Below are 15387 nucleotides of genomic sequence, written 5' to 3' on the forward strand. Positions count from 1 at the left end.
AAAATATGTTTTTAATTTAAAAAATGACCAGAATAATATTTTTAAAAAAAAAATTTGTTTCATTTTTATAATTATATTTATTGTGTAATTTGGCAACAAATATTAACAAAAATATGTTGTTTTATTGTAGTGGGAAATAAATTTTTTAATAGTTGAAAAACAAAGGAACCAAAGAACTTAGGGCTTGTAGTTGGATGCTTAAACCACCATAGTTACATATTCAAGTTCAGTGTAAAGTTCAAGTTCAGTTAAAGGAGCTTTATAAAATGGCCACCACAATGACACATCAAGTTCTTAAGTTTGGAGTGAAACAAGCAAAAGGTGAAATTAAAATTGCCTTTCTCCTGACAAAGCTACTAGCTCCATATTTTCCAAATTGCAATCCTTTGAAATTATGAATTAGTATAACATGATGTGTCATTACGACAGCCACTATATAAAGCTTCCTAACTCAATCTGAACTTAGAGGTACATCTTTACTGGTTAGAGCATCTTAGTACAAACACTAAGGTTCTTCGTTCGAATCCTGCCAGCAGCCAACGCACATTTCTCTCAAACATTTCTACCTCCACCTGCATTTTTCTCAAAAATGAGTTTATTCTTTTTCAAATTTCAATATTCAAATTCGTGTGTATTGTTTTGGATTCATTTTGAGACAGTTTTGCTCATTTTTGAGAAACCCTTTTTTATGAGCTGCGATGGATAGAACGTTTGCCTTCCAAGGAGGTGAACAGGGTTCGAATCCCTGCGGTGGCTAATCGATACGAATCCGCATCCGGCTTGCAGTGCTGACGTGAAATATCTTCAGTGGCAGACGGATCATGGGTTAGAGTCCCTTTGTGGTTATCTAACCGTGGAGGTTACTGGGTCTTCCTCTCCATGTAACACAAGTGCGGGTTAGTTTCATCCTCCACCAAAAAGTCCTCCACGAAGGCAACATTTCTCCCAATACTTGATCCAAGAATTCCCTTGTCTTCTGGATCGGGTTCAAAATTACAAGGCAACGGAGTTGAACATTAGTAGTCGTAAACCCAAAAAATGGGTCGGCTGTTCAACGACTGTTATAAAAAGAAACCTTTCTTACAGTGATGTTTTCTAAAACTAAAATGTTAGAGCAAAAGTTTGATCAGGCTGCATAAAATACATATGAAATTGGTTGAAAATTTTAGACAAGTGCAGCAGAAATATAAATTTTTCAACCTGGAATCTTCAGAGGGAATCCAATATCTCATGCATATATTTTTAAGCACTCAAATCAAAATTAAATGTTAGAAAATTATGCTACCTATTTCATCAACTTATTTTCTGAACCTATTTTGTATACTCTCTGAGTACTTAAGCTAGTATTAGTCACAATTTATTACAATTAGCGATCTTTTTCATTATTAGATAATATGCATATGAACATGACTGGAAAATAAATATTTTTTTTATTTTGCTTTCATAACTCATTTATAATGTGTAGATAAACTTAATTACTTTTGTTTCAACTTTGAAAAATAAACTTTATAAACGTTATTTATGAGGTATCTGACGCTAATACATTTTAATGATATTACGGTCAATAATTTTCTTACAAATGTATAATCAAAAATAATTATAATACAATAATGGTATGTTTCTCATTAATCAAGTAGTTACGGGAATAAAAAAAAATGTTAAGTTATCAATGTAAGGTATGTTTTGTTGCTTTGGAACACCTGTCTGAATCATAAAAAATAGCAATTATGTAATTATACCCTTTGAATACAAGAACAACCGAGCAAAAAAAGCACGTTTGTGTTTGAAATAACTTGTTCAGTTCTGAATGTTACAAATTACAGCAATATTCGTGCTATATTTCTCTGAATGTAAAAGACAATAGTACTGAAGTCTTAAAATAATTTTTTTTAAAGTCTCAAATAAACATTTTCGTTTTGTTTTTAATTTTTTTATGAATTTCAACTTACGTTCGTTTCAAAAATAAGATTAATGCAAAGTGAAATAAATAAATGAATATCGAATCTCTTAATAAAAATTTATAGTAGTTCATTTAATGTTCTATATTTCAAAGGAAAAAAAATTACAATAACGTTTTGATTCAGCAAAGTTTTGTCCGAATTTTTATAAAAGTGAATTGTTGCAAAACATTCTTCTCTTTCATTGAATCTAACAATTTTGAAATCATACATAATATTTTTTCCAGAAAAGTCGAAGAGCTCGAATTTAGAATAGAAGAAGAATGCATTGGAAAGGATGATATTGAGGTAAGTGATGTTCTTTTTTAATTTTTACAACGACTTAAATTTCGTTTAGGAATTGGTTTCATTTAAATAAAAATTATATTAATTTTCTCATTTAAGGTATTCAACTAGTTTCGACAACTTTTTTTTAAATATTAATATTAAATTTCAAAAAACCAGTTTAATTTCCTAAGTGTAAGAGCTTATAAAACTAGTATAAAAATTATTATTATTTTTTGATGGCCATTTGAAAATATGAAATTTTTTACTTATACGCTAAGCACAGTAAAAAAATTTCTATCTCCTAAAACCAAATATCCTTTGAGGATTTTATTCAGAAAGCTCAACTATGTTTTGAACTATTATCTTAAAAGCAAGTGCATATGCTACTGAGTTAGGGATCAATGTAATTAAGAAAGCAAATTTTAAAAAATTTCGCACTTGTCTTTGCAAAAAAAAAAAAAAACATGCATAAATAATGAAATTCTACTTTTTTCTATTAGTCTGTAGTTAAAACGATCAGTTAGTCAAAATGTGCGTGCTGTAATCATAAACACTCATGAAGAATTGTAGGCAATTATTTTAAAAATTACATGAGATAAGGTGGTGTAAAATGTTTAAGGTGGTGTAAAATGGAAAAAAAAAGATTTTGCTATAAAAGCATTTAAAGACTTAAAATCATTAGTCTATCCAATGTTATCACCATGCACAAAAACTGCCATAACTTTGTAAATAATTGGATTAGAAACAAAAGTAAAATATTCTTAGTAAGCTACAACTGCAGGAATTCCAAATTTATATTAAACTCACTTCGGAAGATTTTGCCCAAAATCATGTTTTTGCATACCTTAACATTTTACGTACAATATTATTCGTCAGTAATTTTATAAGTAGCAGTACAAAGAAAAAATTCTGGTTCATTTCCAGTAAAAATAAATTAAAAAAAAGGAAGAAAAAAAAAGAAAAAAACATAATTTTGGTAATTAAACTAAAAAACATGCAGAGTTTAAGTCATTTATTTGGTCATTTTTCTATTTTTGTGGCAAAGGTTTACCAAAAATTTTGGTTAACTATATAAACTCCATAAACGAATTATGTCACCATTCTGGTTGATGCAAGTCGAGAGCAGAATTCGCATGACCGGTCAATGCAAGGATTCGAACGCAGGTCACCTTAAAGGGAGGCGGGCGCTCTGTCCATTGAACGACAACTCATTTGGTGATCAGTTATGAAAAAAAATGTTAAACGCCTTTATCTTTCAAGTCTTACTTAAGGCATTTATCTTTATAGTCTTACTTACTTATCTTTAAATCATATTTAAGGGAAAAAATGTTTAAAACTATATTGACCCAACCTTATAGAAATATCTGGCAATTTAACATGCCGAAAAAGTATATCCAAAAACAGATAATAATCAGGTAGAGTATTAATTTGACAATAAAGTCAAATAGTAATTTTATTTAATTGATCTTCAAAACCATAAATAGTTTCTGAAAAGTAAGAGCAAGTCTAGAAAATAATCTTAAAATGATTTTTAAAAAAAAAGTAAGTTAGTAGTTAGTTTTAAAAGTCTTATGTTAATCAAAATTTAATGGACTGAACTAGAAAAGAATTCACAGTTTTAATCCGTTTATAGTTAGGGCGAAAAGCAGAGAAAAACTGTAATATGAATAACAGCTTTAAACCGTCAGATATACAAAGAACATCCGTGGAAAAAAACACGATTTTGCAACGCCTGGCGAACGATTAAAAACAGAAAGAAAGCATGCATTTATCTTTGAACGGTTTTTTTCTGCAGAATTTACAACTCTTTTTTACAGTGTACATGCTCGGTGTAATAACATGAAGACACCTAGATTATGTTTCATGATTGAACCGATTTCTCAGAAAGAGTTACCAGTAGATTTCATAAATAATTTAATTTTTATTGTTTATCTACATCATTGATTATAATTCCTCAACTTAATATTCTAGCCAACAAGCTACTTTTAGCTATGATGCAGGATATAAAATAAATTACCCGTTCATCAAATTTTAATTAATTCCATTATCAGTCATTATGATCACTATTTATCTGCATGAAGAGAATATTTTAATTGAGATTGCATACATATTTTTTTGACAGTCTGAGAGAGAGAAGGAGAAGAGGAGGATCGAGAATCTGGAGAGAAGATTGGATCAGGAAATGCGTAAAAATGAGATGATATCAGAAGGTGCCACTCCTGTAAGAATATTTGCCAGCTCATTTATGTAAATCGAATCACTTAAAAGAACAACGCTTTTTCTACGTGTATTAGCTCCCACGCTTTAGTTTTACACAATAAGAGCATGGTTACGTCTTTTATTTTTGTTGGGTAAAACTGAATTTAGACACCTGTTTTTGTTTGATGGTGGGATAATAATGATGCATTGTGAGGAAATTATGTATATATATATATATATATATATATATATATATATATATATATATATATATATATATATATATATATATATATATATATATATATATATACATATATATATATATATATATATATATATATATATATATATATATATATATATATATATATATATATATATATATATATATATATATATATATATATATATATATATATATATATATTGAAAAAAAAATTATCAGAATTTTTTTGCACCGTGTGTGAGTACATTACTCACATGTAATTTTATATTTGAATTTTTGTTTTAAATAAACATTTATTTTAAGATTCAATCACTCAAATTCCTTTCACAAGTTTTAAGAAAATTAGAAGAGCTATAAGAAACTGAAATCTCTAACAGAGTAAAATTGTATAGTTATTTTTTAAGCACTGCTGTATCAACGCAAACTGTGACTTTCTTGAATGTGTAAAGGCTCCATTTTTAATTGATTTTTACAAACTGTAGGGTGCCTTTTACATGTCGAAATGCAGAAAAGCCTTTGTCAGAAATAATATCTTTGGTGCATTAAGAATACTATATACAATTTAAGATAACAGTATAACTTAACAAGATTTTTCAAAGTCTTGCACTTGAAGCAAAGCGATTATTTTACACGATATATATCATCTTGTCATGACGTACTATAGATATCTGCTCGCCATTGAACGACCAGCGTTTTAGGATGGAAAAACAACTTAAAGCTGTTTTTCGAAGGTTCCGTCGTAATATGAAATAGTGCTTTCTTGCAAATAATATTGTAAAAGTGTGCACGTGAACATTAATTGTATTCTTATTACATATTTAGTATTCCATGTTATGGCAACAGCAGTTCTTGTGTACGAAATAGATTTTGAGTTTTTAGAATAACGGTGTGCGTAAATTTTAATAAAAGTATTGTTTTGTTTTTCTTTTAAAAGTTGTTTCTTACATTATCAGAAGTGGGATAAACAGGCAACTGTAATTAATTTTGAGTTTTGAGTTTGAAATGGCATTTTTATCGCGACTTCGTAAAGATCAGTTACGTTACATAGCTAATGAGTTATCTGAAGATGCTTCGTCTACCACTTTGAAAATCCCTGACTTGAGAAAGTTAATATTGAATAGCGAGAATTACGATGAAGAAATGGTTCGAGGAATGGTAGAAAATTTAGTTGAAGACGCCGAACGCCTTCGTCAAGAAGAGAAAGAAAAAGCCGAGCGCCTTCGCCAAGAAGAGAAAGAAAAAGCCGAGCGCCTCCGTCAAGAAGAGAAAGAAAAGGCCGAGCGCCTTCGTCAAGAAGAGAAAGAAAAAGCCGATCGGGAACATGAATTGGAACTCAAGAAGTTAGATATTGCTGCTAAAACTTCAGAAGTAGTCGAAACTGAAGTAATAACATCGTCGCCAAAAGTTGATTGGCAGTCACAACTGAGAAAGTTTTCTACGAGTAATGAGGATATCAGCCTTTATTTAGTACATTTCGAGAGAGTAATGAAAAGAGTACAAATGCCAAGTACATTGTGGATGGCATGTTTAATTAACCAGTTACCAAGTGAAATTGTCCAAATGATAATGAGAGAACCAGAAGAACAGTCAGAAAATTATGACTATGTTAAATCTCTTCTGCTTAAGTGCTACAGACTAAGTCCTGAAAAATTTAGACAACTTTTTTATTCTCATGAGAATACTGATGGAAAGTCATGGAAAGAATATTACCACGAGCTTGAAACGTATTTTAATGGGTGGACTGCAGGACTTAAAATAAGTAGTTTTGAGAGTTTAAAAGACCTGATCATCACAGATCGAATGAAAGCTCGGGTGCCGCCAGATATACGAGAACGTTACTTGGATCAGTGGACCCATATAATTTCACCCTATACATTAGCTGAAAAGGTAGATGAATTTATTGAACTCAAAGATGTTTTTAAGAATCATATTCAGTATAATAATAAATATAGTAACAATAAGTTTTTGAAAGAAGAAAATATCGCCAAGGGCAAACAAACAGAACCAAGTCGAAGTACAACTAATAATCAAACTGTTTGCTACAATTGTTATGATACCGGCCATTTTGCCCGTGATTGTGTAAAGCCAAAACGTCCAAAGTTTTGTACTGCCTGCAAAACAGAAGGACATGGTACAAAGGAATGTCTAAAGAGAGCGTCTTTCCCATTAGTCAATGCAGTTTCGTTTTTACCCAGTTCCAGTAATAGTACAACGAAGAATATTATCATAGAAGAAGTAAATACTAGTGCTCTTATGGATACCGCTGCTGATATATCTATGTTAAAATATAGTTTTGCACAGACGCTTAATAAAAATATTCATAAAAATATAGTTACACGAATTCGAGGTATTGGAGGTGTAAGGGAGTCACTAGGAATTATCATACTTAATGTGACTATAGACAGGGTAAAGCTGAAGGAAGTTCTGTTTTATGTAGTAACTGATGATACATTTGAAGGCCCGGATGTTCTCATCGGAAACGACATCATTGACTCACCCGAGATAATAATGGTTAGAAATCAAGGCAGGTCCAAGTTAGTTCACGTGGAAGAGCTGGATTTTTTGCATGATTTCCAGATTAATGAAATGCCTGATATGGTTGTGTTGAAGACCCTCGAAAAGTGCGCGATTGAACCACGTACAGTTCAATTGGTAACTGTCTTCAGTGCATGCAAGTCTCAAAACGGATTTATTTCCTGCAGTGATCGAGATGGTCTAAGCAAGGATGTTACGTTTGCTATCCACGATGGTAAATCCCAAGTGCCCGTCGTGAATCCTAGTAGCGTAAAATTACAATTACAGAAAAATCGTGTTATCTTGCGAGGAAATTTGGTATCTGAAAATAGTTACAATTCAATGGTTAAAGAAGATGCGGATTCAACCCCAGCCGTTTTATTAGCAAAAGAAATTGTGCGAAATCCTATCGATAGAGAATGTGTTAAAATTGGACCATCAATAAATAAGGAACAGCAGCAAATTTTATGCGATTTGTTAAATGAATTTAGGCTGTGTTTTGCTTTAAAACAAGATGAACTAGGATGCATTAATAATACTATAATGCGTATCATTGAGACACCAGGTAGTAAACCTGTTTCTCGTTCACCCTACCGAGCTTCGAACTACGAGAGACAAGTTTTAAGAGAAATCGTTCAAGAATTAAAAGATCAGGGTGTTATTCGTGACAGTTCTTCTGAATACAGTAGCCCTGTTTTGCTTGTATCTAAGAAAACTGGTGATCATCGTATGGTAATTGATTACAGACATTTAAATTCACAAACTAGTAAGGATAAATTTCCATTACCCTGCATCGATGATTTGCTTGAAAGACTGTCTGGTTTTAGTTTATTCTGCATCCTTGATGCATGTCAAGGATTTAATCAGATAGCAATGGATGAAGAATCCTCACGAAAGGCAGCTTTTACAACCCCTGATGGACATTATGAGCCTACACGTTTGTTTTTTGGCTTATCGAATGGACCACCTGTTTTTCAGCGAGCGATGTCATTAGCTTTGGGTGATTTGCTTTGGAACGGTGTATCATGTTATATTGACGATATATTCTTCGGTTCGATTGGCTTTGATGATATGATAGTGAAGCTTCGACAAGTACTTGAAAAGTTGCTAAAAGCTGGTGTAACACTGAAGCTATCTAAATGTGAATTCGGAATGTCAGATATTGAGTATTTGGGATTTGTAATTGATAAAAATGGAATACGACCAGGTCCAAGAAAACTTGCTGCCATTGCTGAATACCCCGCTCCAAAGACTAAAGATGAATTGCGTCGTTTTCTTGGCTTAACAAGTTTCTTTCGCCGATTTATAACACGATATGCTTCAATTGCTGAACCCCTCACAAGGATGCTAAAGAAAAATTCATCGTTCACATGGACTGATGATCAAAATGTTGCTTTTGAAAACTTACGTTCTAAATTAGTATCGAGACCAGTGTTGAAACTATTTGATCCACGCGATGAAACTGAATTACACACTGATGCAAGCTCTGTTGGATTAGCTGGAATGCTCTTGCAACGAAATAAGTCTAGTGCTTTTCAGTTAGTTTATTCCGTAAGTCGCCGAACAACTCCTGAAGAAGAAAAGTATCATTCAAGTCGTTTAGAACTGATAGCTGCGGTATGGTCAATGACTAGACTTCGCCCTTTGTTGTTGGGTTTGCAATTTACATTAGTCACCGATTGTTCAGCAATAACATACTTGAACACGCAAAAGAACATTAAACCCCAGGTAGCGAGATGGACTGAACTGTTGAGCGAATTTAATTATAATGTTAAACACCGAGATGGTACTAAAATGGCTCATGTAGATGCCCTTAGTCGTTCACCAGTCGAAGAAAGAATTTGCACACCATTGCATGAAATAGACATTACGAGTCCTGTAGAACTAACAAGAGAGCCTACGGTATTTTACATCTCTACTGAAGAAGACAGGGTAGCCCTCATACAAGCTCAAGATCAAGATTTGCAAAAAATTGTATTTTCCTTAAGAAAAATAAAGACAAATAGATCACAAGAAGAAAAACAACTAGCCGATAATTTCGAGTTGATTAACGGAATACTTTATCGCCTCCATTATGAATCAGGTGATAGAAACAAGACACGAAAGTTGTTTGTAATGCCAAAATCAATGAGAAAGTATCTTGCTGTTCGTTTCCACGACTTTTCTGGTCATTTTGGAGTTGAGAAAGTAATTCAAATGATATGTCAATAGTTTTGGTTTCCTCGTATGGCAAGTTATATCAAGCAGCATATACGACAGTGCGTCGTATGTGCATTTACAAAAGTACCAGGTGGGAAAGCTCAAGGTAAACTTAATGCCATTCCACCTGGTAGTCGCCCATTTGAAGTTGTGCATAAGGATTTCCTTGGCCCATTTGTAACAAGTTCAGCTCGCAACAAGGAGCTTTTGGTTTTTGTCGACAATATGACTAAGTTTGTGCGCCTTCGTCCATGTCCTAGTTGCTCAACTAAAAGCGTTTTGAAGTACCTCGATGAATTTACTGATGATTTTGGTTCTCCGAGGCGAATCATTACAGACAGAGGGAGCTGCTTCACGTCCTCGGCGTTTGAAGGCTATTGTAAGCAATTAGGAATCAAGCATACTTTAAATTCCAGTCAAAGACCACAAGCTAATGGACAAGCTGAACGCATCAATCGTATACTTATTCCAATGATATCTTCCAATCTCCAAACGGAATCTCACAAGGATTGGGATAAAATATTACCAGAAGTACAACGGTGTATTAACTGGTCTCCGAGTAAGTCGACTGGAAAACCCCCTTTTGAACTCTTGTATGGATACACGCCAGTAAAGCCTGGATATTTTCCTCAAGATCTACTACCAACATCAAATGACTACGTAAATCCAACAAAACTGCAAAGAGATGCCCAGGAACGTATTATCATTGCACAGGAAAAGATGAAAAGGAATTATGACAAACATCGATGTGATGCATTTAAGTACAATATAGGTGACGTTGTGGTCGTAAGACGATTACCTGAACAAACTGCCTTATCTAACACTAAAACCCAAGTTAAGTACAGAGGTCCTTTAACAGTCATCAAAATATTACCATCCGACACTTATCAAGTTACTGATTTACGCGTAGTTGGACAAGGAAGAAGACGGCAACATAGTTATACGACTACCGCCCACGCTTCGCAAATGAAACTATTTCAGGTCAACGACGAAGATCTGTCTGATGATGGGGACAATATTACTGGAAGTAAGGAAAACTTCATTGCTTGTGAACCCATAAACGACAACAACAGTACAAATCAATGCAACGACGATCCAAATAAAAATTTAAGCCAAGATAACAGTAGACCAAAGAGATGTAAAAAAGTGCCGCATTACTTGAAGGATTATAACTTGTTTTGAAGGGACGAGGTCGTCCAAAAGTCAGGATGGTCGAGTGTAAAAGTGTGCACGTGAACATTAATTATATTCTTATTACATATTTAGTATTCCATGTTTTGGCAACAGCAGTTCTTGTGTACGAAATAGATTTTGAGTTTTTAGAATAACGGTGTGCGTAAATTTTAATAAAAGTATTGTTTTGTTTTTCTTTTAAAAGTTGTTTCTTACAATATGCTATGTTTATAACTGATGTGAGTTTGAAGCTGTTACTCATGAGTGTTAGGACAAGTTTACCCTATCTAAGACCAGCGCTGTCGACGCTTATTTGGAAAAAGGCGCAAAACGCCAATTTAGAGAAAAACCACTGTTCTGTGAAAATGAAAAACGTTTGTGTTCTATTTTCTTAATATTTAGAAACTTACTCCAATGCTGCAATACTTTGGCTCATGAAAATCTACAAAAACTGTGAATAAGACAAGTCATTTTGATTATTTTCATCTGGGTGGAAAAGTGTCGCCAAATTTGAAATTTTTAATAAAAGTTTAATAACTTTTAAAATATTTAAGTTGCTTGTCTGATCTAAAGCCCAGATAATTCTTCACGCCACGGTTATATATAGAATTTAAAATAATCACATTGTTTCAAGTGTAAGGTGCCTAAACTATGGCTTTTTTTTTATTTTCCTTGACGACAAGAGCTTCGAAAAGCAGTGTTAAATATCATCAATTTGGCGACATTTTTTCACGTAGATTAAAACTATCAAATTCACTACCTTATTTTCAAATTTTGCAATTTTTTTAGCCTTGCTAATGTAGCATTGGAGTATGTTTAAAAATAATAAAAAATAGTTTACTTACGCTTTTCATCTTCACAAAACTCTGGCTTTTACCATTCTGACGGTTTTGCGCGAAGTTTAGAAAAAGCATAGGCGGCGCTGACTTTAGATAGGTAAAACTTGTCTTAACAGCCATGGGTAACAGCAGGGAACTCACAGCAGTCAAGAAAATAGCAAGAAAGCATCATTTCATACAACGACGGAGCATTTGTACAACAGTCTTAACTTGCTAATTAAAAAGCTTTAAGCAGAAAACCTCAATTTTCTTTTCCATTACTAGGCATTTTAAGCTGACAATGTACTTTCAGCTGATGAGGTATTTAATATCGTATCAAGTCATTGTGTGAACCATGCATTCCTAGAAATTTTTTTAAATATAATAATTAATAAATTTTATGCTATATCGTTTGATCCTTATATATTTTTTACAGGATGGTGTGTTGCAAGACCAAATAAAACGTCTTAATGAAGAAATAACGTCATTGAAAGAAAAACTGAGGCAATCTGAGAGTAAAATACAAGAATGTCAGACAAAGAAACTGGTGATTATAATTTTTATTTCAAAATTATTGTTATATTTGTACATATTTCATTCCATATAATCTGTCCATCCAATTAATTTAAATATTTATGGTGAAGAAAATTTTTTTCCTTTACGATTTTGCAACCGTTTACAGCAAGTATGGTTAAAATACCATGAATACAAAACTATACTGTTTTTTAACCATTTACAACTTACATGGCTTCGAAACCGTACAAATACTGAGCTCAATATTACAGATAGATTAGCTGCTTTATGAAAGTATCGTATTTTAAATGTCCAGGAACTCCCTTTCTGTCGGTCACGAGCTTGTCAAATTAGCCTTCTCGACTACAGTATATACCGATCTGAGTGAACCAGGGGGAACTAAGTGGCTTCATTAGGTGGGCTTATTTGGCGCGATAAAATTCTGGTTGTTTAACCGTATTAGGTAAAAGCAATTAATAAGTGGTTTTTTTTTCTCAGTTAACAATTTGAATACCATTTTACTTATTGTTACTTGATTGTTTTGTTTGAATATGGTAAAATAACAACTGAATAAATTGTTATTTAACCATTTTTTCAGAGAAATTTCTAGCTGTGTGAGATGGAGTTCCCCCTTGTTTGTTTAATTATCCAAATGTTTAATTACCTTTTACAGTTTAAATTTATTTTAAAGCTCACTATAATAAAAATGGTTTAGTTGCAAAATAAATGTATTTATTAACATGAATAATTTATTTTGCTAAACTTAAGATCTTAAAGCGAGGTTTTGCCAAAGATAGAAATAATAAAAACAATTGAAAGACTTTTAAATCTTTCATGATTTATTTTATGTAAAATCCAACAAACAAGAAGCAGGTAAGTTTATTTGCAAAAATCTATCATATAATATTTCGGATTTTAATAGTGTTCGTATGGCCGTATTTGTTCAAAAACCGTTTTAAAATTGAGGACCATTTTCGAAAGATTACTAATTAGTTTATTCAAGAGGTTTATTTAACTGCAATTTAAACGTTTAACTCTTTCATTTAAACTCTGTTTCGAAATTGAGTAATTTAATTTTTTGTCCTTCTTTTTCTTTCTTTTTTTTAGTTTCAAAAAACGTATTTTTAATGTTTTTCGTAAGCGTATTCTAAATGATATTGGACACAAATAATTGATCAAGCTTTTAAAATTAAACGTTACTTATAAATCATTTGCTTATAAACTCTCTGCTACGAGGTGAATAATTTGACAAAAAAACGAATTACTTTGAATAATTTTTGACCAAATGATTGGATCTTCTCCGATAAAATACATCTTTTTTATGGATTCGGATATTTGACCCTCTAAAAATAAGAGGTAGTCGCAATTTGAGAAATACGGAGTAAATAGTTCAGTCTGGAGGGCATTTTGGAATGTCATCCCAAGTTCTCGAGTTTAAAGTTCTCGAAACATGGTGAAATAAACATAAAGTAAAATTAACATTGAGGGTTCAATCTTGGGATCGCTCTTCTGACCAAACTATGATAACCATATTTCCCTATTGTCCCCTATGTTTTGGGAGTCGAAATTACGAATCCGTCGAAAAAAATGTATGTTTATTCAGAGAAAGTACTTTTTTGTGTCTGATTTCGTAACTTAAAATATCGTTTGTACTAATTAATTAGCATATTTGAAGTTCCTCCCTCGAACCCTCCCTTAAGAATGAGTCCTAGAACGTGAAGATCCGATCATTAGATCTAAAGTTATTTGGAATAATTCGGGATTTTTTCACACTGTACAGCAAAATAGAATATTTTTTCTAATAACTAAGTCAATTTTAACTAATCTAGTGAGTTAAAATATTTTTTAGATACATATTTAGGGTGTTCTTTTTTTAATTATTTTTTTACGCTGTATACCATAATTTGTTATTCATGCATTTTTAATGTATATTTTTTAACCCAACTGCAACACTTTAAAATTATGAATAAGAATAGGAATACCAGATTTTTTTTATTTGAAAACGACCATATACTATATAATACTTTTTTTTTAATTCAGCATTTTGACTGGATATATCTGTTATCTAAATTTTTGTTGTCTCGCATCTCTTCAACTTGCTCTTAAATAGAGTTGATAGTTTTCGCTCTGCATAATTATTATACTTGTAACTCAAAAGGCACCTAATAAGAAATTTGGTGGAAAAATTGTTTCCTACTTGTTCTGATAAGAGTAAAAACTCTTCAATGAAATGTATTTATTTAAAATTTCTAGTAACATGCAATGTTTTTCTGTATTTAACATGCAATTAATGCATAATTATATTTTCAATTCAGCAAACAACAGTATTTTCAGTTAAACTCAACAGTGCGCTTGGAATGTCATGCTACATTTTACCTGCATTGATATGATAAATTGTGTTGATCTGCGTTTAACCTGAAGTGGTATTCTAAATTATGATGTTTCAGATATGATCATTCCATTTATAAGAATAATTTCAATTTAACATGTAATTTAACATATAGCGCAACTGTTTAGATGACTTGGAATGTCATGCTATATTTAACCGGTATTGCAATTCAAAATAATGTTGATCAACATTTAAAACTCAGAGGTATTCTATATTATGTTATTCTACGTGTAATATTATTTTTAATAACACGTGGGCTGCGCCCCATGCTGGCTAACGGTCGCCAACCCCCAAAAATTGCTACGCAATCTCATATGGTTTGCTTCGCAAACAAAGTTCGTTTCGCTCGCTACTAACTTAGGTACATTGCAAGTGCGCAAAATTCTAAGAATTCAAAACAATCATTCAAATCCATATAAAAACTTTTTTTTTTTTTTTTTTTTAAATTACATCTGTTTAGTAAATACTAAGTCATTAAAATAAATTTGAATTCAAATAAATGACATGCAATTCGTTAAACCTATTAGAAATGTGCTATAGTATAATTCGTGATATAAATCAAAAATCGTCAAATAAATTCGTGATATATAAATTCGTGAAAAAAGCGCTTTCGACAAAATACTAAAACAGAGATCTATCGACAAAGACTACTCACTTTTGCCTAGCTTAATAGTATGAGATTGCCGCAGCTGATGCTCTCTGGTTATTTCAGTTTCCGTTTTTAAAAGCTCTATATGTTGAGCCACCTCAGCTAGATTGGGCAAGTGACATTTTTAGCGGAAATCATTGGTCGATTCGCCGTGTAAGAGAAATAGTAACGTAAACAAAACAAAGCAAACGTTGCCACCGGGGGAAAAGAAATACAGCCAAAATTTGGGAGCCACGTAAGAGAATTATATATATTAGATATTAATATTATTAATATTGTGTAATATTATTAACTTAAAGTCTAAAGGAACATATATCGTGACTTGTAATGTCATGCTACATTCAACCCGCATTTTTATTCAAAATTATGTGGATCTACATTTAACCTGCAGCTGTATTCCAAACTTTGCTACGTGTATTTATTCAACACGTAATAATATTTTCAGTTTAACAGGCAATTAAACATTATGTGTTACTGTA

General features: G+C 32.0%; 1 protein-coding gene across 1 annotated transcript in view; it reads left to right on the plus strand.

Annotated features, from left to right (window-relative positions):
* LOC107457554 (uncharacterized) overlaps positions 1–15387 on the plus strand; it is an 85642-nt gene that overhangs the window by 36822 nt on the left and 33433 nt on the right. Inside the window, exons 6-8 of the mRNA XM_043044937.3 lie at positions 2186–2246; positions 4348–4446; positions 11794–11904. Of these exons, the coding sequence (XP_042900871.2) occupies positions 2186–2246; positions 4348–4446; positions 11794–11904 (271 nt within the window). The remainder of the gene's footprint in view (positions 1–2185; positions 2247–4347; positions 4447–11793; positions 11905–15387) is intronic.

This window comes from Parasteatoda tepidariorum, chromosome 6 (assembly GCF_982258835.1).
Source record: "Parasteatoda tepidariorum strain Cologne lab strain chromosome 6, Ptep-v5.0, whole genome shotgun sequence".
NCBI lineage: Eukaryota > Metazoa > Arthropoda > Arachnida > Araneae > Theridiidae > Parasteatoda > Parasteatoda tepidariorum.